The sequence below is a fragment of the Indicator indicator genome, chromosome 17 (assembly GCF_027791375.1).
Source record: "Indicator indicator isolate 239-I01 chromosome 17, UM_Iind_1.1, whole genome shotgun sequence".
In the NCBI taxonomy this organism is placed as follows: Eukaryota; Metazoa; Chordata; class Aves; order Piciformes; family Indicatoridae; genus Indicator; species Indicator indicator.
Genome location: NC_072026.1, coordinates 14,360,730 through 14,385,234, shown reverse-complemented (window position 1 = coordinate 14,385,234; position 24,505 = coordinate 14,360,730). Strand labels below are relative to the sequence as shown.

Below are 24,505 nucleotides of genomic sequence, written 5' to 3'. Positions count from 1 at the left end.
CTCTGTCATTGAAGAAAAAAAAGTGCTAATTTTCAAAAAGTTAAAAGGACCCCTGGAAATAACTTGCTTTCATTTCCTCTGTGTTGCTTAACAGTGTTTGCATGTGCCTTAACCATTGTTTTTTGTAAATCAGTTTCATTTAGGTTTAGTACTTCTTTTTTCTGGCCTCGTTTTTATGAACAAAAGTAATAATGATCTTTAGAGGAGCAGAAATTAGGTATTTCTGATTAAGATGTGGAAAAACCTTGATTTGCTTCCTAGGGCTGATTTCAGTGTCACCTGTTTTTGACAAGGATAATACATAAGATACTCATATGGAAAAACATGAGCATCACCAGTGCCAGTGTAGCTTATATGCCATCCCCATTTTTGTAGCATCCAAGAGCTGGTGTTTCCTTCTCACATGCTTCTCCTTGTAGTTTCATCTCACACACCAGTGAATGACAGCTTGCTGCATGCAATTAAACGCTCTTGATTGTAACACAAATCAAATAACAAATGTCAGAACACTTATCCCTTTTGAAAATTTGTTGAAAAAATATCTGAAGTTCTCCTTCCTGTTCAGCTTTGCACAGGTTTCACATCTAGGGTTATGTGCGGCCAAGTACATACTCTTTTAGATCTCTGTTTTGATTTCAATCTCTGAACTGCTTCAAGAACAAATGCCTGTTTTGGTTTTGGCCAGCAGCAATGAGAAGACGTGAGTAGAATTTCACAATGGCAGCAAAATCCATAGTAGTTGGTGTGGAGGGGATGACCTGCAATTCCTGTGTTCAGACCATTGAACAGCACCTTGGGAAGATGAATGGTATCCATCACATTGAGGTAAAACCGTCGCTGCTTCTTCCAAAGCTTTGTTTTTTATGAGAAATGATGATAAAGTGTGCACCAGGGGAGGAAAGTGTGTGGAAAGAGAGAGTGTATTCTGTACATGGCATGGGAAGCTAGTGTTAGAAGTGTCTAAGTGTATTTCTGGTGTAAGAGAAACAAAGTGCTTGGCGCTAGGAGCTAGGTCGTTGTCTGTTACCCTTCAGTAACATTCTGCTTTGCAATTAATTCAGTACTGTGAAGTAATGAGAAAAAAAGGGGAAAAAAGGCAGTATCAGGACACATTTAAATAAGATAAAGCAAAAAGCGCTAGAATTTACACCATGAAAACAATCAAACTGACCTTATCCCTTATGCTAAATAAATGTCAGGATTTGCTCCCAAGCTTCCAGGCCTTTTCTGGCTTTTTTCAAACTGGTAGTACACAGTGGACATTTGCACAGGTTCAAAAGTGTTTGTGGGCTTGAGGTGTCCAGTTAACTTTGTGGTGGTTGGTGGTTGACCCACCATGAAAAATGAAGCTTTTTTGTGGTGGTTAGTGAAATAGGAGTAGCAGGTAGTCTGGGTGACAAAGTAAACTCTTGTTAGTCCTTTCAAGCATTAGAAGTTCCTTTTCCTTTGTATTGTCAGTGAAGAAATGAGAGGAGGAGCAGCAGGACGGCTGTCTCCAATTGCTTACAGAGCTGCATGTTTTGCCCATAATGCAGACTTCCTTGATCTGACTTGTTAACTTTTTTTTTCTTTTCTCTTAACTCAGAGGGGATAATCAGTATTTTTTTTAATTTTTTTTTCTATCATGGGAAATATATCAGATCTTAGAGTGTTCCAGGAGGAGCTCATAATGCTATAATGAAGCTCACAATGCTTCATTTTACAGTAATTACAATAGTGGAAGGAATTTAAAAACTGGGAAGTTTCTGTTAGTTTTATGAGCTAAATATACAGATGACTTGAGCTGGGAAAAGGGGGAAAGATTCGTACTTTAACTGAAAATAATGTGCATCCCATAGTGTCTTTCACAAACCCTCTTTATTCCTTATGTAAAAGGGTGATATTAACAGTTTTGTCTTTAGGTTTTAAGGTAGAGACCTTACCCCAAAGCTGGATGCTATTTCTAAAACTATGCTTGGAAATAGAATACATTACAAAAACTTTGTCTGAGTAGAACAAGGCTGTAAGAAACTTTAAGAGGTCATATTTATTAATTATCCTCATTATAATACCACAACTTCAATTTAGCCAGATCATTTGTTTCAGAAAAAATGTGAGAATAGTAAAACAGAGGTTTGTTTTAGTGATTATGAATTAGGTCAGCAAGGGACATGACTGCTGGATGGCTAATACAGGCAAACAGAGCTGCATTTAGGTTATTTCGCCTTCAACTGCAATGAAACCAATAAATGTCCATGTTCCTAATTCTGCTAAGGCCCATGATTGTGACAAAAATGAAGAAAGGTGGTTCTTAAAATTATTTACTTGGTCTAATTTAATCATGACCATGGTCTTTAGGTTGTACTTTGCCCAGAGGAAAGACAGAATTGAATGATAACGTGTTGGGCCTCTGGCAGTCATTGGCTTTCCCTTTTGGAAACTGCAGTAATTGTGTTTGATACATCGTCAGCTGGAAGCAAATTAAATTGAGGATGTTTGTACCATCTGATGTGAAAGGTTAGTACCAAATCAGGACGTCTGTGGACCACCAAAATATATATAGAGAAAAACCAGCCTCTATAATATTTTTAATATATCAAATTTCCTAAGTGAATTTTGTTCTGTGCAGTCTGATGCACTTCATTGCTCATAGGAAGTTCACAGCCTGTGCCAAAGATGCCTAGAAAAACTGGGCTCCTTTCACTGCTACTTAAACCTGAGTTTTTCCAAAGCATGTTTTATTCCTTCCTTGTAGCCTAAGGGTAATTACTGCTCACTGCAGATTTGTTCCTGTGATTAGAATTGCTTCTGTGGGCTGTGTAGCTTTGGAGATTTAATTGGGTTAGTCATCACAATTCAAGAGAGTTTGGCTCTGGGGGTTTCATTAACTGCATTGATGCTGTCTGGATGTCATAAGTTACAGTGGCTGGACAGACTTGTAAAGGATTCTGAAACTGGGGAGAGGAGAAAGTTGTCTGTTCTTCCTAGCTATGTTGTTGCACAGATGAGCAGAAGTCACTTTGTGCTGGCTATTGGTATGGCTTTTTTCTTCAAGGTGAGTAAGGGCAGATGAATATACTGGACAAGAGTTCGTAATCTATGCAAATAAATCCTATTTCTAGTCTCATGCAAGATATTAATTCTTATCTCTTAGTATTGCAGTTTGCTAAACTGTTTTGGTTTTTTTTTCTCACAAGGTATCTCTGGAGGATAAGAATGCAGTTGTTGTTTATGACTCCAAACTGCAGACTCCAGCGATGTTGCAGGAAGCAATATACGACATGGGATTTGATGCTACACTAGCTGATTCAAACCCACAACCTGTTTTATCTGACACTGTTTTTCTTACAATACCTACTCAGTCAGCTCTGTCATCTAACCAGATCTGTAGTGCACTGCTAAAGAACAAAGGTATCCTGGATGTTAAAATGTCCTCTGACCAAAAAACTGCAGTGGTGACTTTCCTTCCTTCCATTATCAATGGCAAGCAGATCATTCACATGGTCCCAGGAGCAGATTTAACAATTTCTGCACCAGAGGTAACTCCTGGAACTTGGGAAGATTCCAGCTGGTCTCAAGCAAGCAGCGTTGTGCTGCGCCTGAAAGTAGCAGGGATGACCTGTCACTCCTGCACCAGCACCATTGAGGGCAAGATTGGCAAACTGCAAGGAGTCCAGCGGATTAAAGGTAAAATCTTGGTGTGTTTTCATGTAAATTGAGGTTGACTGTGCTGTTCTCTGATGGCATTGTGGAGGTGTCTTGGGTTTAGATTAGCTTAGTGTGATAGCTGCTCTTTGGTGGTATCAGCTATTTAGGTACATCTTTAATTTGGGTCCTTTTCTTCGCTTTTAGTCCAAACTGAGATGAGGTTATGTGACAATATTCAGTGGTTTGCTTTGTATTAGTAGTATTTCATAATTGTACCACCAGTAATAGAAATCTCTAATACTAGATGTCTTGATTTGCATTGTAATTAATATTAGTTTATATTTTCTGTGCCAATTAAAAATTAATACTGGCATGCCTGTATTGTATCTAAAAAGAAAAAAATATTTGTATACATAGCTTTGGCATAAAATTGTTACAGAACCCTGATTAAAAGAATAAATTTAGTAAGAAATAGTAAAGTAGTACTGGGGAAAGAGCAAAAAGTTGAGGAAAAGAGGAGTTAAAAATTGTTGCACTACTAGATAAAAAATGGTTGAAGAATTAAGTAGTTTGATGTTTACTGAAGTAGTTGAATCTTTCCATTGCAGTTAGATTTCTGAGCATTTAAAGCATTCTTGGAAAGCTTTGACAAGATCTGTTGCTCATAGAGCAGCGTGTTTGTAATGCTTAGGGCAGAAATGCACACCTATTTTTATTGTTTAATTTTCAGTGTCCCTGGACAATCAGGAAGCTGTTGTTGTCTACCAGCCTCATCTCATTGCAGCAGAAGAAATAAAACATCAAATCGAAGCTGCAGGTTTCACAGCATCTTTCAAAAAGCAGCCCAAACCCCTCAAGCTCAGTGCTATGGACCTGGAAAGGTTGAGAAATACTCAAACCCAAGGCTCTGAAACAGCAGCCAAAGAAAACTCAAATGTGAATGATACAAAGACAGTTGTCTTCAGAGTTGATGGCATGCACTGCAATTCATGTGTCCTCAACATTCAGAGCACCATATCAGCACTCCCATCAGTAACAAGTGTAATTGTTTCATTAGAGAAGAAATCTGCTATTATAAACTATAACCCACACTTAATTAGCATAGACCTCCTGAAAAAAAACATTGAGATGGTGTCTCCAGAGACTTTTAAAGTCAGCCTTCCTGACCAATATGAAAATGTAGCACTTTTCCCCACGCTGGCATCTCCACTCAAGTCTCCTCATCCAGCTTTGAAGGATACTAGCCAGCCACTTACTCAAGTTGTGGTGATAAATATTGAAGGGATGACTTGCAACTCTTGTGTGCAGTCCATTGAGGGAGTCATATCCCAGAAGGCAGGTGTCAAATCCATTTGTGTCTCTCTTGCAAATTGTAATGGGACTATAGAATATGACCCTCTGCAAACATGCCCAGAAGACTTGCTTTCCTCAGTAGAGGACATGGGATTTGATGCATCTTTACCAGGTAATGACATCCTGAACTTCTTAATTTAAAAGGATTGTGCAGTTGTGTTTATAACTTGCTGCCACCCAAAATGAAATTCAACAGTTGGCATATCGCAGAATCGCAGCATGGTAGGGGTTGGAAGGGACCTCTGGAGATCATCCAGTCCAAACCCCTGCTAAAGCAGGGACACCCACAGCAGCTTGCCCAGGATCACAACATCCAGGTGAGTTTGGAATCTCTCCAGAGAAGGAAACTCCACTGTTTTTCCTCATGTTCAGATGGAACCTCCTGGGTTCCAATTTGTGCCCACTGCTCCTTGTTCTATCTGTGGGCACCACTGAAAAGAGTCTGGTCCCATCCTTTTGCCCCTTAACCTTTAGCTATTGCTGAGCATTGAGAAGATCCCCTCTCAGGCTGCTCATCTTCAGGCTAGAGAGACCCAGTTTGTCAGCCTTTTATTGGGCTAAATTTACCACAGCATGTATTTTCAGCTGCTGTAGTACCAGCTCATACATCATTGCCATGGCTATTCATAATATCCTGAATCTCCTTTCCAGCAAGGGCAGAACTACCTGTGGCAGTAGCCCAGCCCTCACCTGCAGTGCAGCTGGAATCTCACAAAGCTGAACTTCCATCCAAAGTGTCCCCAGCCCTTCTTGGCAAACAAGAGACAAAGACTATATTGAAGTGCTATGTCCAGGTCACAGGAATGACCTGTGCTTCATGTGTTGCCAACATCGAGAGAAATTTGAGGAGAGAAGATGGTAAGAGATTTATTTCAGTGTAATCTGTTACATTTCAGAGTGTTTCCTTTAGAGAATCCATCCAGCTTTTATACAGAATAGTGGGTTGTGAAAAGAAGTTGGTATATCAAGGGTGAGAACACAGTCTGCTCGCTGTTGGTTAACAGGATGAAAGCAGTGTTGTCCTTGCTGCCTTGCAGGCTTGCTGGCTAGAGACTGCCTTTGCAGAAGCAGATATTGGGGTGCTCCAAAGACAATATAGGGATTAAATACGGATCCTTTTGAAACAAAACCAAATATTTTCTACCGGAGGAACTTGCCCAGGTCTACAACTCAAAGGCAGGAGCTTAGGTGCCTGTGTTAGGAAGGGACCTGTTAGAGAGGGACAGCATTAATGTGGATTAAAGAGGTGTAAGTTAATTTTGGCTCTGCAAGTCAAGACAGCTATATCTGTCCTGACAGCCTCTCTCCTTGTGCTGACTATATTTGCAGGAAGCAAATAGTTGCATGACTGTGATGTAATGAAGAGTCACTAATGTAGACTCTGTTTAATTATTGTAATGAAAGTGGATGTGCTCCAGGTTAATGTTTTTTCATCCTAAAAATGGATGGATTGAAACCTTTTTAATTTGTGCACAGTAGGATTGCACATTGTTACATCTACCCTTTCTCATACATGTTCTCCCTTGAAGAACAGGCTTTTAGAAATGGTAAATGAAGAGCAGAAAAATATGCAAAACTGTATTTGAGAAATACTTCTTTTGAGTAAGACTAGATCATCTTTTCCTATACTGTGGACTGAATGCTTGTAATTATCATAGAATTAGAGAATGGTTTGGGTTGAAAGGGACCTAGTTTCAACCTCTGTACCATGGGCAGGGACACCTTCCACTAGACCAGGTTGCTCAAGGCCTCATCCAACCTGGTCTTGAACACCTCCAGGGAGATGGCGTCCACAATTAGACTGTTAAAAACATGCAACTCTCATGGGGTAGTACTTTCATCTGTTACACCTACACTTGGGTGCTTTTGTTGCATTGCTCAGCAGTCTTCCAACAATTTTGATGAGTTTCTTTCTGTGTACCTAGACTATGTTAACTTCCGCAGTTTCGATGACTCGCCTTTGTGCCATCACATTACCACAAATGCAGTGTGTTTCTGAAGTATGACCCACCATACACACCTTTTATTTTCTAGGAATACATTCAATACTTGTTGCCCTAATGGCAGGAAAGGCAGAAGTGAGATACAATCCTGCTGTCATACACCCTGCAGCCATTGCAGAGCTCATACGGGAGCTGGGATTTGGAGCCACTGTGGTGGAAAACTGTGGTGAAGGAGATGGAATTCTGGAGCTTGTTGTAAGTTAGTGATTAAAACCAACCACCCCCAATTTTGTGTGTTGGATGTGTTTGTCTAAAAGTCCACTTCCTAAAGTGAAAATCATAGAGTTGATTTTTTTCCTAAATTAAGCTCTAGTGTGAGAGTGCAGCAGGTATGTGTTAAAAACTGTATCTTGTCCTGCAAACTGTGCTGGCTCACTGCTACTGCACTGAAGACAGAGACATATTCCCATGAGGTTTTGATTACTCTGGAAGGTTATGATTATTCTGCAGAAATTTCCTCTTGGCTTTTTGGTTTTGTCTTAGTTTTGGGTTTGTTTTGTAGCCAAATCTAGCTCAGAGTACCCTAGCTCTGAGCTTGAAGAGCCTGCAGAGCTTTAGAGGAGTTTAATAACCTGGTCTGTATGCTATGCTTCCTCATCCTTCCCTCCCACTGCTTCAAACCCCAGAAATATGCACCAAATAATTCAGAGTAGTTGTAAGCACTTCTTTTCCTAGTTCTTTAGATGCCTTTACCAAGTAACCTGTGGTTTTAATAACAGGGAGGAACATGTTTTACAGGTGAGAGGAATGACCTGTGCTTCTTGTGTACACAAAATAGAATCCACGCTCATGAAGACTAATGGTGTTCTATACTGCTCAGTAGCTCTTGCTACCAACAAAGCACATATTAAATATGATCCTGAGATTATAGGTCCTCGAGATGTTGCACAAACAATAAAGGTATGTTTCATGAAGGCATCAAATCTCATATTCAATGCCCTTTCAAGAGTTACATACCCCAGAAACAGAAGGGAAGACAATTAAAGGGAAAAAAAAAATCTCTTTTCCTCCATCTGCTTGCTTCTTGGTGCAGGTTTCTGCAGACAGTGTGTGTCCTTGGTCAGAAGCAAAGCTCTGTTACGATTTTGCCAGAGTTTTTAAACTGAAATACTAGGAAAGCCAGGCTATAGTAGAGTTGAAGTTACCAGTAAGAGGTTTGCAGAAAAAGAAATCCCAACAACGAATACTGTAGCATGAGAGAGATGAAATAAATTTCCTGTCTTTCTCACTCAATTTCCATGCTTCAGGAATTTTGGAAAGACACAGAATAGCATTGGAATGTTCTTGAAAGGTTGATTTCTACATCAGATTGCTTTTTTTGTCTTTGCAGGGTAGCTAAAAAATACTAACAACCGTATTGGAAATACTAATAAAGTAAATCAAATCTAATGCTGGCACCATCAATGATCTGGCAATAACTTTATAGGAGCACAAAGTGCCTTTAAAAATTGGCTGTTCTCTATATTTTTATGTTTTTTTTCCATTAGGATTTAGGTTTCACTACTTCGTTAGTCAAAAAAGATAGATCTGCTAGTCATCTGGATCACAAACAGGAAATAAGGCAGTAAGTATTCCTGAACATATTTAGAGCCCTTTCTGTCTTCTTTTTTAACCATTAGTAAAGTTACGATTTGTTTGTTGTGACTGTGCAAGACTTCCAAGCTAAAATGTTGCCCAGCTCTTGACTGCAAACCAAATCTCTTTTCTTTTTTTAACTCTGAGGTGGAAAAGGTCTTTCGTTGTGAGCCTGGTTTTCTGTATTCCTGTGATGGGACTGATGGTTTACATGATGGTTATGGACAGTCAAATGTCAGATGCTCACACACATCACAACATGAGCGATGAGGAAATGGAGGCCCTTCACTCCTCCATGGTCCTGGAGTACCAGCTCCTGCCAGGATTGTCTGTTATGAATTTTCTGTCATTTTTACTCTGTGTCCCTGTACAGGTGAGTGGGAGTAGGACAACTTCTAGTTTGTTGGGCATGAACACTCATAGTGGAAGGCCATGCAGAAATTAGATTTGAAAAGTGACTGTGATTATGTTGATTCAGTATGCTCTTGAGGTTGTTCTGTGCTTCTGCTGCTGCCAAAATAAGTGGTGCCAAGGACTGTTCTGGGCAGGCCAGTCAGTGTAGAGGTGCTGTGCAGCCAGGTAGCCTCCCTAGCTCCACTGCTGGGCATGGGGAGGAGCTGGTGGAACTGGGTGGAGGTGTGAAGACTTGGTGGTACTGGGATTTTGCATGGGAAGAGGTGGAGAAGGCAAATAATACAAATAATGTGGGTGTCCCCTTCTCATGGAAATGCTGCTCCTGTGTTACAAATGTGTCTGTAAACCACAACTGCTGCTCCTGTTGCAGATATTTGGAGGCTGGCACTTCTACATACAGGCATACAAAGCCCTGAAGCACAGAACTGCAAATATGGACGTGCTGATTGTTTTGGCAACCTCCATTGCCTTTGTGTACTCATTTGTTATTCTCCTGGTTGCAATGGCTGAGAAAGCAAAAGTAAACCCTGTAACTTTCTTTGATACACCCCCAATGCTCTTTGTCTTCATCTCTTTGGGCCGGTGGCTTGAGCATGTTGCAAAGGTAAGGAAGACAAAAGCCCATGGATGGTATCTAGAAGCTGCAAAACACTGAGAATCATTGTTGTATACCTTTAAAGAAATACACCATGAAAAAGCTTTGTTAACTTTTTAACCTTGCTCATTGTAAAATCATCCTGACTAACTGAACCAGTAAAAATATGAAATGGGTTAATGTAAATGGAGAAAGTGTTTTTAATAGGGTAAATTGCAACATCTGCAGTTGTCATTTACCCAGTAATTTTTGTTTTTCAATAGCATAGTCAGAAAAAATATGAAAATTATTATTCTAGGGTAAAACATCAGAAGCACTGGCAAGACTAATTTCATTACAAGCTACTGAAGCTACTATTGTTACCTTGGGCCCTGGTAACGTTCTTTTAAGGTATCTTGCTTTGTCATTTGCTTTTTCTGTTTCTTTTTTTGTTGTTGTTAATGTGCTTAATTCCCAGACAAATGCTACCATTCTGTAGAGCTTTGAAGCAAATAACTCCATATTTGCCAATTATAAATGTTAAAAATACTGAAAAACTAACACTGCTCTGATTTGTTTTATTGGAATCTTCCTAATTTTTGCTGTTATAAGAAAATTAGTGATTTTTTTTTCCACTGGAAAGTAAATAAAATTATGATGAAATCATCATAATGCTCTTTTAAAAGGCCTTTATTCTGCCATTTTTTTTTTATAAGTTAATGTCCATCTGTGGGATTATGTTTTGTGTACAGTGAGAGCTCCTTTAGCCTGGGTAACTCCAGTTAACAATCTCTTACTAAAACACTCTACATACTTCTAGCGAAGAGCAAGTTGATGTTGAACTGGTTCAGCGAGGTGACATTGTCAAAGTGATCCCAGGAGGCAAATTCCCAGTGGATGGTCGTGTTATTGAAGGACATTCTATGGTGGACGAATCTCTTATCACAGGTAAGTGTTTCACAGAATGGTAGGGGTTGGAAGGGACCTCTGGAGATCAAGTTCAACCCCTCTGTCAAGGCAAGTTCACCTAGAGAAGGTCACAGAGGAACACATCCAGGTGGGTTTTGAAATGTGTCCAGAGATTGAGACCCTACCTCCTCTCTGGACAGCATGTTTCAGTGCTCCATCACCCTTAAATTAAAGAAGTTCCTTCTCATGCTTAGATGAACTTCCTGTGTTCAGATTTGTGCCCATTAGCCTGGTCCTATCCTCCTGACTGCCACCCTTGAAGTGTTTGTGTTTATAAGATTTCCCCTCAGTCTTCTCTTGTCCAGACTGAAAAGCTCCAGTTCTCAATTTTTCATCATAATAAAGATGTTCTAGTCCCCTAATCATCTGTGTTGCCCTTTTCTGTACCCTCTCCAGCAAGTCCCTGTCCTTGAACTGGGGAGCCCAGAACTGGACACAGTATTTCAGATGTGGCCTTAATAGGGCAGAGTAGTAGAGGGGGAGGAGAACCTCTTTGACCTGCTTGCCACACTTCTCAATGCATCCATTGATTTTTGCAAGTGTAAAAATTTTTATTTCCTTAAAATGAATCTGACAAAGGAAGTTGAAGCTGATGTTATCACTCTTCAAATTGCGTGTCAGGAGTTGGTAGCTATTATAATAGTGCTGAAAAAATGTACCTTAACATCTGTCATTGCCCTTTTCTTAGGTGAAGCGATGCCTGTGACTAAAAAACCTGGCAATACAGTTATTGCAGGTTCTATTAACCAGAATGGATCACTCCTGATTTCAGCAACCCATGTTGGAGCTGATACAACTCTTTCCCAGATTGTAAAACTTGTGGAGGAGGCCCAGACCTCAAAGGTAGAGTGCTACCAAATGAAGCATTTGGGTTTTATCGTACTGTTTAGGCATCAGAATTCCAAATCCTGAGAAGAATGGTTAAGGTTGTTTAGTATTTTGCTGAATAAGGATTATGAAATTATCTGCTCTTTCGAGTCTCATAGTCTTATTAAGTAGGTAGTTGCAAAGTGTGGTATGCTGCAGGCAGCTGTAATAATAATGATGTTGCTGGAGCCAACGAGTATTTCTCCTTCCTAGGCTCCTATCCAGCAATTTGCAGACAAACTTAGTGGCTACTTTGTTCCTTCTATTGTGGCTGTCTCTGTGGTTACCCTTTTTGCCTGGATTATAATTGGATTTGTGGATTTCAAAATAGTAGAGAAGTACTTTCTGGTAAGTAAGTCTCCCTAAACACCTTTTGAACTGCTTAAAAAGCAAGTTAGACCGCAAGTCTACTAGGCTATAATAGTTCCCTTTCTGAATTATCCCTGCTGGCAATTGCTGACTATAGATGATGATTATTACTAATAGTAATGATAATTACAATAATTATATTTTTACACTGTATCACTTACATTTATACTTAAAATGGTTCTGCAGTGATTAAGCAACTCCTGAAAGTTAGTATTTAAAAAGAAGTGAATTTAAGGAAGAAAAACAGAAGTAAACATAAAAATTTCCCAATTTCCATCCCTTCTTTGTGGTGAAACAAAGTCCTCTGTGTCACAACCTCCACTTTTGCATCTAGAAATCAGTGGAGTTCATCTTTATGACAGGTAACAGAGGAGATTGATCCTAACTTGTACCTTGGGACTAGCTAGATCACAGGTTTCTTGGTTCCTGACTATTTCTGATTTAGAATTTATTAGTTACCAGAAAAGCAAGCTTCATATCCACCTTGTTTGTGACTTTGTTGATAGAGTATCTTTATACTATGTTACATTGCAGCATAAAACAGTTACCATAGCATATGGTACCTTATTTAGGTAAATATCCCATAAGTAAAACAGATGGTATATGCAGTACAGAACAGAACTTGGTCGTTAGTTAATTAGACATTAATTTAATCATTAGTCTGAGCTTTTTCATGGTTTGCCTATGCTTTACTTGTTAATATTAGTAGCTTAGCTTATATATTTGCAGATTTTTCAACATCCAAGGCAATGTGTAGCTTGAATGTGTTGTTTGTATTGTTCAGTTTCTTCTGCTACTGACATAAACCTCTGTCACCAGGGCTACAACAAGAGCATTTCTGCAGCTGAAGTGATAATCCGCTTTGCTTTCCAAGCCTCCATCACAGTCTTGTGCATTGCATGCCCTTGCTCTCTGGGATTAGCCACCCCAACAGCTGTGATGGTTGGGACTGGAGTAGGAGCTCAGAACGGCATTCTGATCAAAGGAGGAGAGCCCTTAGAGATGGCACACAAGGTAAAGGGTGTAGGTCATTGTTACAAGAACTTCAATGGCTGGTACTTGTGCCACTTTGCCCATTGCTGCCTAGGCAGATGATTAACACGTGAGTCAGTACCTGTTAATAAGGGAGACATGATCAGAATGTGCTGGTAAGTTTGGGGAAACTGGGAGTTTGTCACAGAATCCCAGCATGATTGGAAGGGACCTCTGGAAGTGATCCAGTCCAAGCCCTTTGCTTGGGTTACCCACAGCAGGTTGCCCAGGATCACAATGTCCAGGTGGGTTTGGAATCTCTTCCACAACCTCTCTGGGCAGCTTGCTCCAGGGCTCCAGCACCCTCACAGCAAAGAAGTTTCTCCTCCTGTTCAGATGGAACCTCCTGGGTTCCAGTTTGTGCTTGTTGCCCCTTGTCCTGTCACTGGGCACCACTGGAAAGAGTCTGGCCCCATCCTTTTGCCCCTCAACCCTTTAGCTATTAATCAGCATTGAGAAGATCCCCTCTCAGTCTTTTCTGAGGAAGCTCTGCATTATAGCTTTGTTCACTGACTCAAGTTGTCCTGTTTTGCTGCAGGTACAGGTGGTTGTGTTTGACAAAACAGGTACTATCACACATGGAACTCCAGAAGTGATGCAGGTGAAGTTTCTAGTGGAGGGTAACCAACTGCCACATCATAAAATGCTGGCGATAGTGGGGACTGCAGAGAGTAATAGTGAACATCCTCTTGGAGTGGCAATAACAAAGTACTGCAAAAAGGTGAGTTCTTGGCTCAGGAAATGAGAAGGTTGTATTATGGAAGAACCTTTTTTGCAGGACTTAATATCTGTGAGTAGTCCTGTGTTATTTAGAAGGTAATTGATGTATCCACCTGAGAAAGCTGTGAAGTGAGGAGCCACATGAATCACTTAGTACAACATTAGAGACTCTGGATACATAATTACATTTTGAATAACTGACTATTTCTCTGCTCCTGCTAGAGTTCTTTGACTGCACTCTGTTTTGTGGGGTTTGTAAATGCAGCATACTTTTATAGATGTAAATATTTTCTCACTCTGCATCCTTTTTCTTTAGGAACTGGACTCAGAAACTCTTGGGACATGTACAGATTTTCAGGTAGTCCCAGGCTGTGGCATCAGTTGTAAAGTCACCAATATTGAAGCATTGCTCTACAGGAAAAATAAAATGGTTGAGGAAAACAATATTAAAAATTCAACACTTGTGAAAATTAAGGAGAATACAGATGAATCTGTGCAGCCTGCTTTGATTATTGATGCTGAACTGCCAAGTAAGACAACTCCACTTTATAGACTGAAATGGATCATTTTTGCTTTTGTGTCTTTAGGAGCCTTAAAAATGAGGTCACTTTATTCTGCCCTGGAGAATTGGGCTTGCATCAAAGCACGCATGAAATAGTTTTACACTAATTTGTTTCGTGCTCATAAGTAGTGCTCAGGGACATGGTTTAGAACTGGACTTGGTAGCGTTGGATTAATGGTTGGACTGGATGATCTTAAAGGTCTTTTGCAGGCCAAGCAATTCTCTGATTCTGTGATCACTCAGGATGCATTGATAAATGCAATCTGAAGTGACATCTTGAATATGGGGCTGGATAATCATACATCAGTTGTATTTCAGCACTGTTTTGTTTTGCTTCATTCCAATTTACCATTTGTGAGCCAAAATTATGTGTATTTGCACAACTGACTGGGTTTCAGTCAAGAACAGCTCACTGTTGCATCTTTCAACTGTATTGGGCTGTGATATATAAATAGAAGCACTGATAAAGGGAGTTGGCCCTTCACTGTCCATTGACCTGTGATTCTTGGCCTGCTCATGTGGTAACTACCCATTACTGAAGAAATGTTGGTGTCTGTCTTGGCAAGAACATGAAAACATTGGTGGGACAGAAAGTATTGAGTGAGATTTTTCTGTTTGGGTGCCCTAATGATATGTCGGTGCATACTGGATAGGAGTAGCTGGAGGGAAGCTTCCTGGTTATCCACAAGATAGTAGGATTTTTGGTTTTTTCCAGCTGCTATGACTTCTCAAAAATACACAGTCCTCATTGGGAACCGGGAATGGATGAATAGAAATGGCCTCCTTGTTAAAAATGAAGTTGATAAAGCCATGATGGAACATGAGCGGAGAGGTCGCACAGCAGTTCTAGCAGCTGTTGATGGTAAGTTCAGTGCTGTCTTTTTCATTCAGAGGTAGAAAGTAAGCTGTAATGTCATAGCAATTATAACTGAAGCAGAACAATGGGATGAAAAGAGATCATTAGCTAGTTTTATAGCACTTGCATCTAACAGAGATCTCTTCCTGCCTGCCTTAGTTGACAGGGAAGTTGGACATAGTGCAATGACTTGAAGGAGCAAAGAGGACAGAGGAAAAAAGGAGTTTTTGTTGTTGAATGGTCTATGTGCTGTATTGCCTTAAAAACTGCTGCCCTGATACCTCTTATCTTGCTTTTTACTATTGGTATTACTGTGTCTGGTGTTACTGGAAAAGTTACTACTTTTTTTTTTCTCATAAAGCATTAAAGATCTTTATCACAAACACATTATTTCTGTTAATTTAGGAGTACTTTGTGGCTTGTTAGCTATTGCTGATACTGTGAAACCAGAGGCTGAGCTGGCAGTCTACACTTTGAAGAGTATGGGATTAGAAGTTGTCCTAATGACTGGTGACAACAGCAAGACAGCAAGATCTATTGCCTCTCAGGTAAGCTGTGACACGAGTTTGGAGTTTGCCCACTCACAGGAAGCATGTTCTGTTGTGTTGATACTGCTTGTGGCTGGTATAGAACTGGCCTGCTGTGAAAAATGGTAATGTCAACAAATCCAGAATAAGGTGAGCATGGAAGAAGCTTTGTTTGAATAGAAGAAGCATCAGCTTTGAATTCAGAGCTGTTTTCATACTAGATGGGTTTGTCTTTAGCTTGTCATAACAGATTTCAACCTTCCTAGTCACACTACAAAAGGCAGAAGCTTTTCATAGCCAGCAGAAAGCTGCAGAACAGTTTTGTACTTCCTCTCTTTAGGTTGGCATCACCAAAGTGTTCGCAGAGGTTCTTCCCTCCCACAAAGTAGCAAAAGTGAAGCAGCTACAAGATGAAGGAAAACGGGTGGCCATGGTGGGAGATGGTATCAATGACTCCCCAGCTCTTGCCATGGCCAATGTGGGAATTGCTATTGGCACAGGAACTGATGTAGCCATCGAGGCAGCTGATGTCGTTCTCATTAAGGTAACAAATTGAAATGCTTCATTAAAAATGAGATTATAAGAGGAGTTAGAAGGCCCAGTTTGTCCTGAATGACTCAGACCCCTGTTGAAGTTTATGCCCTTCATAAGCCAGGAGAATTGGAGCAGAGAAGAGATTGTTGTCATTATGTATGCTTGGTGTAGTGAAATTATCCTGTGAAGGAAACTTCCCCATTTTCTGGCTACTACAAATTTTGGGGCAACTGAAGTGGACAAAGGAAAAAGTGACCTGACCTTTGGCAAACATAAGTTATTTCAGTGACACACCACAGGGCCTCCAAGGTTATTGTCACTGTTTCTTACATGTTAGCAACACCTTGACAGAAGCTGTGGTCAGTGTCCAGAGCTGTGTTGTGTGGTGCTGTGTGTGTTATTTGGATTATGATGGCTTCTGGGATAAGATTGATTGCTGACTGTGTGGGCTCTATGCAGACAAACTGGAGTGCCTACAGGATACTAACTACAAGTAGTTTATTACATCCAGCATATTCATAGACTGGTTTACGTTGAAGGGACCTTGAAGATCATTGAATTCCACCCCAATATATAATACAGTTAGCTTTAAAAGAGGGGTATGATGACACTACATGTGTGCTTTTTTCTCCCTTATTTTTCCAATAAACATTAACTTACAGGATGACTTGATGGACGTGGTTGCAAGTATAGATTTATCCAGGAAAACTGTGAAAAGGATCCGGATTAACTTTGTCTTTGCTCTAATTTATAACCTCATTGGAGTTCCCATTGCTGCTGGTATGTGAAGGTTTCCCTGCAGTGATGTGATTGCTTAGTGAGTAGAAGACCGCAGTGATTTACCATTCTGTGGAAGGGTGCCCACTTTCTGTATTTCTAACTGTCAAGAAGTGCAGAGTTTTCTCTGTCTGGGGTTGTTGCTGTGGTGTATTTGTGAGATGTCCTTCCATGTTGTGGGTATTTTGAGTATGCTCAGGACAGCAAAATAGCTTCAAGATAAAAGGTTTATTGTATGAGCTTGCCTCTGTGAGCAAGCAGCTTACTACAAGGTTGGGTGAGACATGCTTATCTCTGAATTTCAGACTGGTTGATACATCCAGCTGTAGTTTCTAGCTGAGACAGAACCCAAATATTGATGTATTAAGTATTTGTCCTTTAAACTAAAACGGTATTTTTTTAACATACTGCAATTAGACAGTCTATGTGAAATTGTAAAAGTTACTGTATGCTGTGTATGTAAATGTTATTGTATACTGTTACCATTTTCTAGGTGTCTTCATGCCCTTTGGTTTGGTTTTGCAGCCCTGGATGGGATCTGCAGCCATGGCTGCTTCCTCTGTTTCTGTTGTGCTTTCTTCTTTGCTGTTAAAGATGTAAGTATGAACAATTTTATGGTTTGGAATGTGGATTTGAAGCTCAAGTCTTTCTACTTTGAGTGGCAAAAAAGAAGTGTGGATTTCAGGACAGATTTCAAAGCATTTTGAAGAACAGTTCAGGCAGGTCTGTGTTCAGCAGCAATTGGTTGTGCTCTTGCTTGAGAAGAGTCCGTTGGTCTGAAGCACTTCAGACAGCAGTACTTCAGATTTCTAATGTGAAGAGAAATGTCCAAATGAGAAGCGTGTTCAAAATGGAGAAATCCTTAGTGGCCTTTGTGTATCTGTGAGAAATCTGGTCAGGATATGCTGGGTTCTGAGACAATGCAGCTGCAAACACCACACTGACACAGAGGGTTGCTGCATCTGTCTCTATTACTGTTCTTTGCTCTGCATCCTCTGGTAGGAATGGTATCTTTGCTGTTTAGTTAACACACCAAGTTTCAGAAGGAGAGTAGAAGAGTTGGTCAGTAATAGCTACAGTGATCGACTCTAAGTAGACACATCTTGGCAATGTGTTGTGCCGAAGCTGGGCACCATCAAAGCACTTAAATGTTGAGTGATGCTTCTCACCTTTGCCTGTTCTTTTGTGTCATGGCCAAAAAGCACTGAATTAACTTCTGGTTGTGCAGTAGCCTTGTCACATTTGAAGCTTTCATCACTGTCTAATCATTCAAATTGTAAATGTCTTCTAGCTTGGGCACAGAATCATAGAATTGTTTAGGCTGGAAAAGACCTTTAAGATCATTGAGTCTAACTATTAACCTAGCACTGCCAAGTCTGTTGATAAACCATGTCCCTCAGTACCACATCTACATGGCTTTTAAAAGCCTCCGGGGATGATGATTCAACTACCTCCCTGGACAGCCTGTTCCTGTGCCTGACAGCCCTTTCAGTGAAGAAAGTTTTCCTAATGCCCAGATTAAACCACCCCTGGTACAACCTGAGGCTGTTTCCTTTCATCCTGTCACACGCTACTTAGGACAACAGACCAAGCAGCCTAGCAATAGGCAAGTTTCTTTCCATATTTTAGTGTACTTTACTTCAGCCCCTGAGATATATGTTGTCATCTTTTGGATTTTTTCCTTCCTTAGGTACAAAAAACCAAGTTCTGAGAAACTTGAGTTCCGGGCCCATGGCCAAATGAGGCGCAAGAGCCCATCTGAAATCAGCGTCCACATTGGAATTGATGAGACTGGGACAGGCTCTCCTAAACTGAGCCTAATGGATCGGATCATCAATTACAGCAGAGCCTCCATAAACTCTCTCTTCTCAGACAAGCGCTCAGTGAACAGCATCGTTCTTAATGAACCAGATAAGCATTCACTGTTGGTGGGAGATTTTGGAGAAGATGATGACACAGCTTTATGACACACACCCATCCTCTCCCACGAAGCAAAAAAAAAAACAACCTGAAGCCAAGTGGCAGAATTAACCAAAGAGCTGTCTAGGACTCGGTGCATGTGCTGAGCATTTCTGGAGGTCTTTTCAGATGTGTTTCTTCTTTGATGTAGAAAGGTAGTTTTTGCAGTGACTGTTCAGGGTCTTTGTTTTTGTTAAACTAGATTTGCCAAAAAAATTCGTGCAGGGGTTGTTCCTGCTTGCAACCAGAGCTGTGTTACCACTCCAGGAAGCTTGCAGTGTAGCATGCTTTTAGCAAAATATCAAAATACAATTAAGGACACTAAAGAACCAGAAACCTACTTCCCAGCCTTGTAATAGGTTACTTTGTGTATAGTCAAGTTCAGTGCTGTGTTAAAATGTGGTAAGTTATTGCATCTGCAAAACACTGAAGGATCTGTGTTTGCAGATAAATGTGCCTTACTTCACACCTCCTGCAATCCCTTCTACCAGGGATGGTTCCTCTTCAAAGCCTTTTGTTTTTACAAACATCTGATTCCAACTTTCCACACTCCTGCCTTCAAATCATATCCCTGATTGTGGTCTGAATTCCTGCAAAGAAGAGACTCCGTAAATCTCTGTCCCAGTACACTCCTACTGCTAAGGATTTTTGCTTGAAGGTTGAGTGTGGTGGGAGGTTTACTCACTCCCAAACTCTCCTAAACCAAAAACTCCTGCAACATCTGAATACAAGATGAGTGTGATGCAGTGTTAGCTGAGATGTTTAGCTTTTGAAGAACGCAGCAGTGTAGTTAGTACTCACTACCAGTATCTGCTAACATTTCTGACATGAACCAGAGTAGTTTGGGCAGATGTCAGGCAGACTGCCTTTAAAATCATTACAGTTCAGTCTTTGCAGATACCTGACCCCCTCAGAGGATTTGTTATATAGCAGATACTGTACTGACATTAATTGCTTGTAAAGGTGTCTTTATACCAGGAATGGTCCAGAATCTACTCCACAGACTGATCCAAACCCCCTTTGCCTGCGATGTTGAGTTTCAGGCTTTGTGAATTAAGATTTTTCATTTGTTGCTGAATTGAAACATCAAAATGCAGGTTTTGATTGTTAAACCATGAATATTAGCAATATTCTCAGTAAGAAAAAAGGAGGTTTGTCATCCAGTAGCTACATCTAGCTACATGTTTGTCACTTAATAAACCTTGTGCTTTAAATCTTCTGCTGAGGTGGCTGAGGCAATTGTGGGTTTGGTAACATTGAAATACAAAATACAGTCCATGATGTAAACATGGAATTCCACCTTGTGCTTGTAGAGAAGTACTCAGTTCAGAGTGTGATAAAGAGATCTCTAATCTTTTAGTTTTTAACTTCAAGTCTGATGTCAGTGCACAGTTTGCACATCTAAGAAGTCATAAGTGAACAGCTTTTGCTTTTTATCTGAGAACTACCAGAAAAATATCAGTGTTTGGAATCAGAAGAGTCATGTTGCAGGACACTAGTTAGTGAATCGCTGTATGTGTAATGTGATTTGTTCCTGCCTCTAGTTCAAGAAACAAAGTATTTCCATTGCAGGATTTAGGCTCCTAGTACCTCTCATGAATATAGATTTTTTTTTTTCCTTAATGTAAATCAGATTCTGGCTGCATGTATATATTGTAGTGTGAAGAGATGCTTAGATACATTACTGCAAAGCCATTCCATGAGATATTGTTCTCAGTTTTCAGCAACAAAGCTGTTTCTTACAAAGCAGTTACCTGAAAGCTGTTTGATCATATTGTGATGGATTTTTAGTGCTTCATGACCATGCAAAGTGTTTCCAAAACTTCCGTTTTCTTGTTTAACCACGCTCATTGCTGTTGTTGTTCTTAGCAAGATTCTGGAGATGAAAGGGAAATATTTTACATATTTTTGCCTGGCTTGTGCCAATGAGTGGTCTCAGTCATGTAGTGCAGACCCTAGCATCCTTTCAGATGGGAGTTGTCTTGCAGGTGCTGGTTATGGTGTTTACATACCATGGCATGTAAAGCGCAGACATCATGCTCTTAACTGCAGGAAACAGAGAAGTGATTTCAGGTTAATTTCCATGTTGGCAGATAAAGCAGCATGAACGATTGCTCTGAACTATATTTTAGAACACTTTGGCTTCAACCTTTAGTTGTCCAAATGATGCATGGGTTGAATGTTTGTAGTGGGATGCTGCCTTTATCACCAACTTTTCCCCAGCACAGGTGTATTTCCAGACTTTCCAATTTTCTGTGAAACCCAGCATTAGATCCAGCTACAACCAAATACAGCCACTCTTCAAAAACCAGGATTCTTAATGAGGTGCAGAGATGATTTTTGAGGAATAAAGAACAGCAAAGTGCTGCCCGAGGGGCAATGAGAAAGCAGCTTGTAAGGGCAGTCAGAGGATCAAGTTCTAGAGGAAATAACCAAGCTTAAGACCACTGTTAGTCCGGGAATGAGTGGCTGTGAGGTGGCTGTGATGAATCTGGGCTTGAGTTGAAATGAAGCTTTTCAAGTATAACAGCTATTAGGTTATGAGAGCTTCTGTTAGAGCTGATACAGGCACAATTGCAAAGCGTTCTGAGTTTCTGAAAGCAGCCTGTATGAAGTGATGCCAGCAAAAGCAGTGGTCAGGACTTGTTCACCCAGGAGGTCCATGTCAGTCCAGTTATGCTCTTTAGGGATATCTGTCTGGACTTGTCTTTTGAAGTTGGGTTTAAGATACTGTGTGAGTAATGTATAGCTGATTAGGACATTCAGAGTCTACGTAGAGTATCTGTCCAACACTTCCCCAAAGGTGTGCTATCAACTTGCAGAATGTTTAAAATGCTATATAAGGTGCTTTATGTTGCAGAACCAAAATGTTTTTCAGTTTGAATGTGCAGTGCAAGTGAAATCATGTGGGAGCTCAGTGTTTTCCCAAATGTAAATGTTTTAATATGTAAATGTGTTGCTCTTCTTGGAGGCAGTTTGGATTAAAAAATTTAAAATGTCCCTTGGAAACACACAGTTACAAAGGAAATTGTATTTGCTACTTTGTCTATTTTCTCGTTTTCTGTAACTACCTATTTATGAAACATCTCCTCTGTTTAAAAAAAACAAAGTGCACATGCTGGAGGGTTTAAAAAATACTCTTTGAATCTTCCAATAAACTTTTAAAAGAGTAAACACTTAACGTTTTCTACAAAAATTAATGTGAAGCTGACTAACCATGGGGGAAACAAACATTTTTATTTTTTAATTTTTTTGCCTGGAATACATGTTTTAAATGTGAGATCTTTTTCCTACGCGGTTTTGGTATGAAAAGTGAAACTAAATGCTGTTGTGGAATGCTGATCTAGTGCTGTTACATTTCTTTACCTCTAGAAACATGTAGCGTCATATTTCCCATTCTGTGCCTCCATCATGATATTGGCAATTATAAGCTGTATAATAAAGATGTAACATCCAAAGGCTGTTTCTAATGATGTTCTAGGATCTTTATTTCTTTTGCTGACTTAACTGATTCTGTTGCCAGCTGTGCAGAATTTCTCCCCATTCCTTCCTCTGGCCAGTTAAGAAGTCAAATGTGGCAGCCTGGGGATGTGATGCTGTTGCATTTGTCCTGCAGGAGGTTGAAACATGCACGTACAGGCTGGAGCTTCTGAGAGCAGCTTTGCATGTCATGTGTGCTTTATCTTCCCAAGGGAAGAGTGCTTTGGGTGAAATGGGAAAGGTGAAACACTGTTGCTTTTTGCTTGTTCAGCAAAAAGCTGAGGATCGGGGTTTCCAGCTCTGCTCAGCTGCATGGCCTAGAGTGAGACACTCGACCTACATCAAACTGTAGAGCTGTAGGCAAATGTTGAAGACTTCCCCTTTTGACTCCTGTGTCTGGGATAACTTACTGCTTGGCAAGAGCTGGATGGGCAGATCCTGCTGCACTGGGAGCAGACTGGGACAGTGAGTCTTCCCAAGATGGAGAATTTAACTTTCAATGAAGACACAACCCTTTAATTCCACCGCCTTGGACTGAGACTGATTACCTTTGGCTCGATACATCCCAGCAGGTGTGGAAACCTACAGCTTTTAGCACTTGAAGTTCTGAAATTACAGGCTGCTTGTGCAGAAATAGTAACCAAAATATTTGGGTTTGTTTTAGTTTAAGCCTTTAGTTATTTCAGGCGAGGAGAGTGTGTGAACCGTCCTTCAGATCAAACAGTCTTATTTTAGCTATGACAGAATTTAAAACAAAAATCTAGTGGATTTTTTTTCCCCTGCATATATATCTAGCTACAGTTTTGAAACAGATTTAGTGAAGTGGCTCAAAGGCATTTCAGTCTGCAGCGTCAGGCCTCTGTCACTCACCTCATAGCCTGCATAAGGGACATTTGCTAAAGCTGTAGTTGCCCTGCCAAGGTACAAAACACATCCCAGCCTCATCTTAGGGTAAGATCAAACACTAATTTTCTGACACCTTTTGTCTTTCAGCAGCTTTATTACCAAGACGGAGTAAAATGGACTATAACAGTGCAAGTGTATTTGAGATCTGGGAAATCTTTCTCTCTTGAATCCCACAGACAATGGCTCATTTTCATGAGTCAGCCCAGACTAGCCAACCTAGCTGCAGTGTCATAGTGACATACCTCACATCAGCAAACCACATCTTTATACTGCTGACAAAATACAGCCATGTATCTACATCATCTGACATCACTGGTGGTGTTAAATGTCTTCCATAATTGAAAGTCTGTTGTCTAACACAGAATAGCATTTCCCTCAAAAGCTGTGCTGTCTAAATTCTGGCATGATGGTCAAGTAAATTACCCTGGTGTGAAGTTGCACAACCTCTCTAAATAGAAAATTCACCAGACTAACACATCTGGATTTTAAGATTATCTCAGATGAAGGTTCCATAGTTTCAGGGAAAGTCACTGATTAGTCTGGAGGACCCTGATCCCTACAAAGTGATTTATTTTGTTTATAACAACCTGTATTTTAAAAACCAAATAAGCAAATCTGAAAACTCGGGTGCTGGTTAAGTACCCAGCAGTTCCCAACTCCTGTGTTCAATCTTGGGAACAAGTGCTATACAAACATTTCTGCATTCATCTGGCCAATATTTGTGATTCAAGTAACACCAAGCTAATAGATAGAGAATTAGAAATCATCAAGGCTCTCCTGAAATCTGACAATGTCTTTCCTTACCCAAAATCTGTCAAGTCAATGATGTTTCCAAAGCGAAAGATCTTCAGTTGTCACAGAGCCAATTCTGTGGCAAGCCATGGATTTCAGCTTTACCTCAGCTCATAGATGTTTCCTACAGCAGCTTCTCACCTGCCTCATCCCTTGGTGGCAGCAGACACCTGTGAAAGTAGTGAACAAGGGTGAAAAAGTGAGAAAAGGGAAAGGTTACATTGTTTGGACCAAATATTGATTTATTTTACCCTGTACAAGCTCAGTGGAGTAAATACCAGCTTCTAAGGGTCTGATGGAAGAGAACATAGCAGATACTGGTTGGACTAATGGTATTCTATTATTTTCTTGTTTGGCCTTACAGAAACATGAAGAGATGTATTCCAGCAGCTTATCAGAGCCAGGTACTCCACTGCAGCTGCAGCTGCAGCTGCTGCTTGAAACATATTTTCAGGCTTGATGAAGTCTGTTGCCAGCACACAGTTCCTGGAGAGGGTTTTATTTCTTTTTAACCACTCCCTAAATACTTTCATGTTAGTATGGATACATTACCTTCTTTAAAGATTCTTTTTTTCTTTTTTATTTTTTTTAAAGGAACGTATTTCGAAA

The 24,505-nt window shown here is 40.3% G+C and overlaps 1 protein-coding gene across 1 annotated transcript; it reads left to right on the top strand.

Moving 5' to 3' along the window:
• Positions 1-717: 717 nt before the first annotated feature.
• Positions 718-19,786, top strand: ATP7A (ATPase copper transporting alpha). Its single transcript, XM_054388512.1, has 22 exons — positions 718-825; positions 3,177-3,666; positions 4,358-5,092; positions 5,632-5,838; positions 7,015-7,178; positions 7,722-7,883; positions 8,471-8,547; positions 8,706-8,931; positions 9,343-9,576; positions 9,866-9,957; positions 10,367-10,494; positions 11,204-11,358; positions 11,596-11,730; positions 12,571-12,765; positions 13,322-13,504; positions 13,820-14,033; positions 14,781-14,927; positions 15,327-15,469; positions 15,789-15,992; positions 16,645-16,762; positions 17,253-17,355; positions 18,450-19,786. Exons 1-22 carry the CDS (start codon positions 718-720, stop codon positions 18,724-18,726), a joined length of 4,497 nt encoding a protein of 1,498 aa, XP_054244487.1. The 3' UTR covers positions 18,727-19,786.
• The last annotated feature ends 4,719 nt before the right edge of the window (positions 19,787-24,505 follow it).

What these genes read in the sequence shown, in the direction of transcription:
- ATP7A (XM_054388512.1), top strand. Translation starts at nt 718, where the DNA reads ATGGCAGCAAAATCCATAGTAGTTGGTGTGGAGGGGATGACCTGCAAT. An exon ending in GGACGAATCTCTTATCACAG is followed by an intron (nt 10,495 to 11,203) that starts GTAAGTGTTTCA and finishes CCCTTTTCTTAG; the next exon opens with GTGAAGCGATGCCTGTGACT. An exon ending in TAGTAGAGAAGTACTTTCTG is followed by an intron (nt 11,731 to 12,570) that starts GTAAGTAAGTCT and finishes CTCTGTCACCAG; the next exon opens with GGCTACAACAAGAGCATTTC.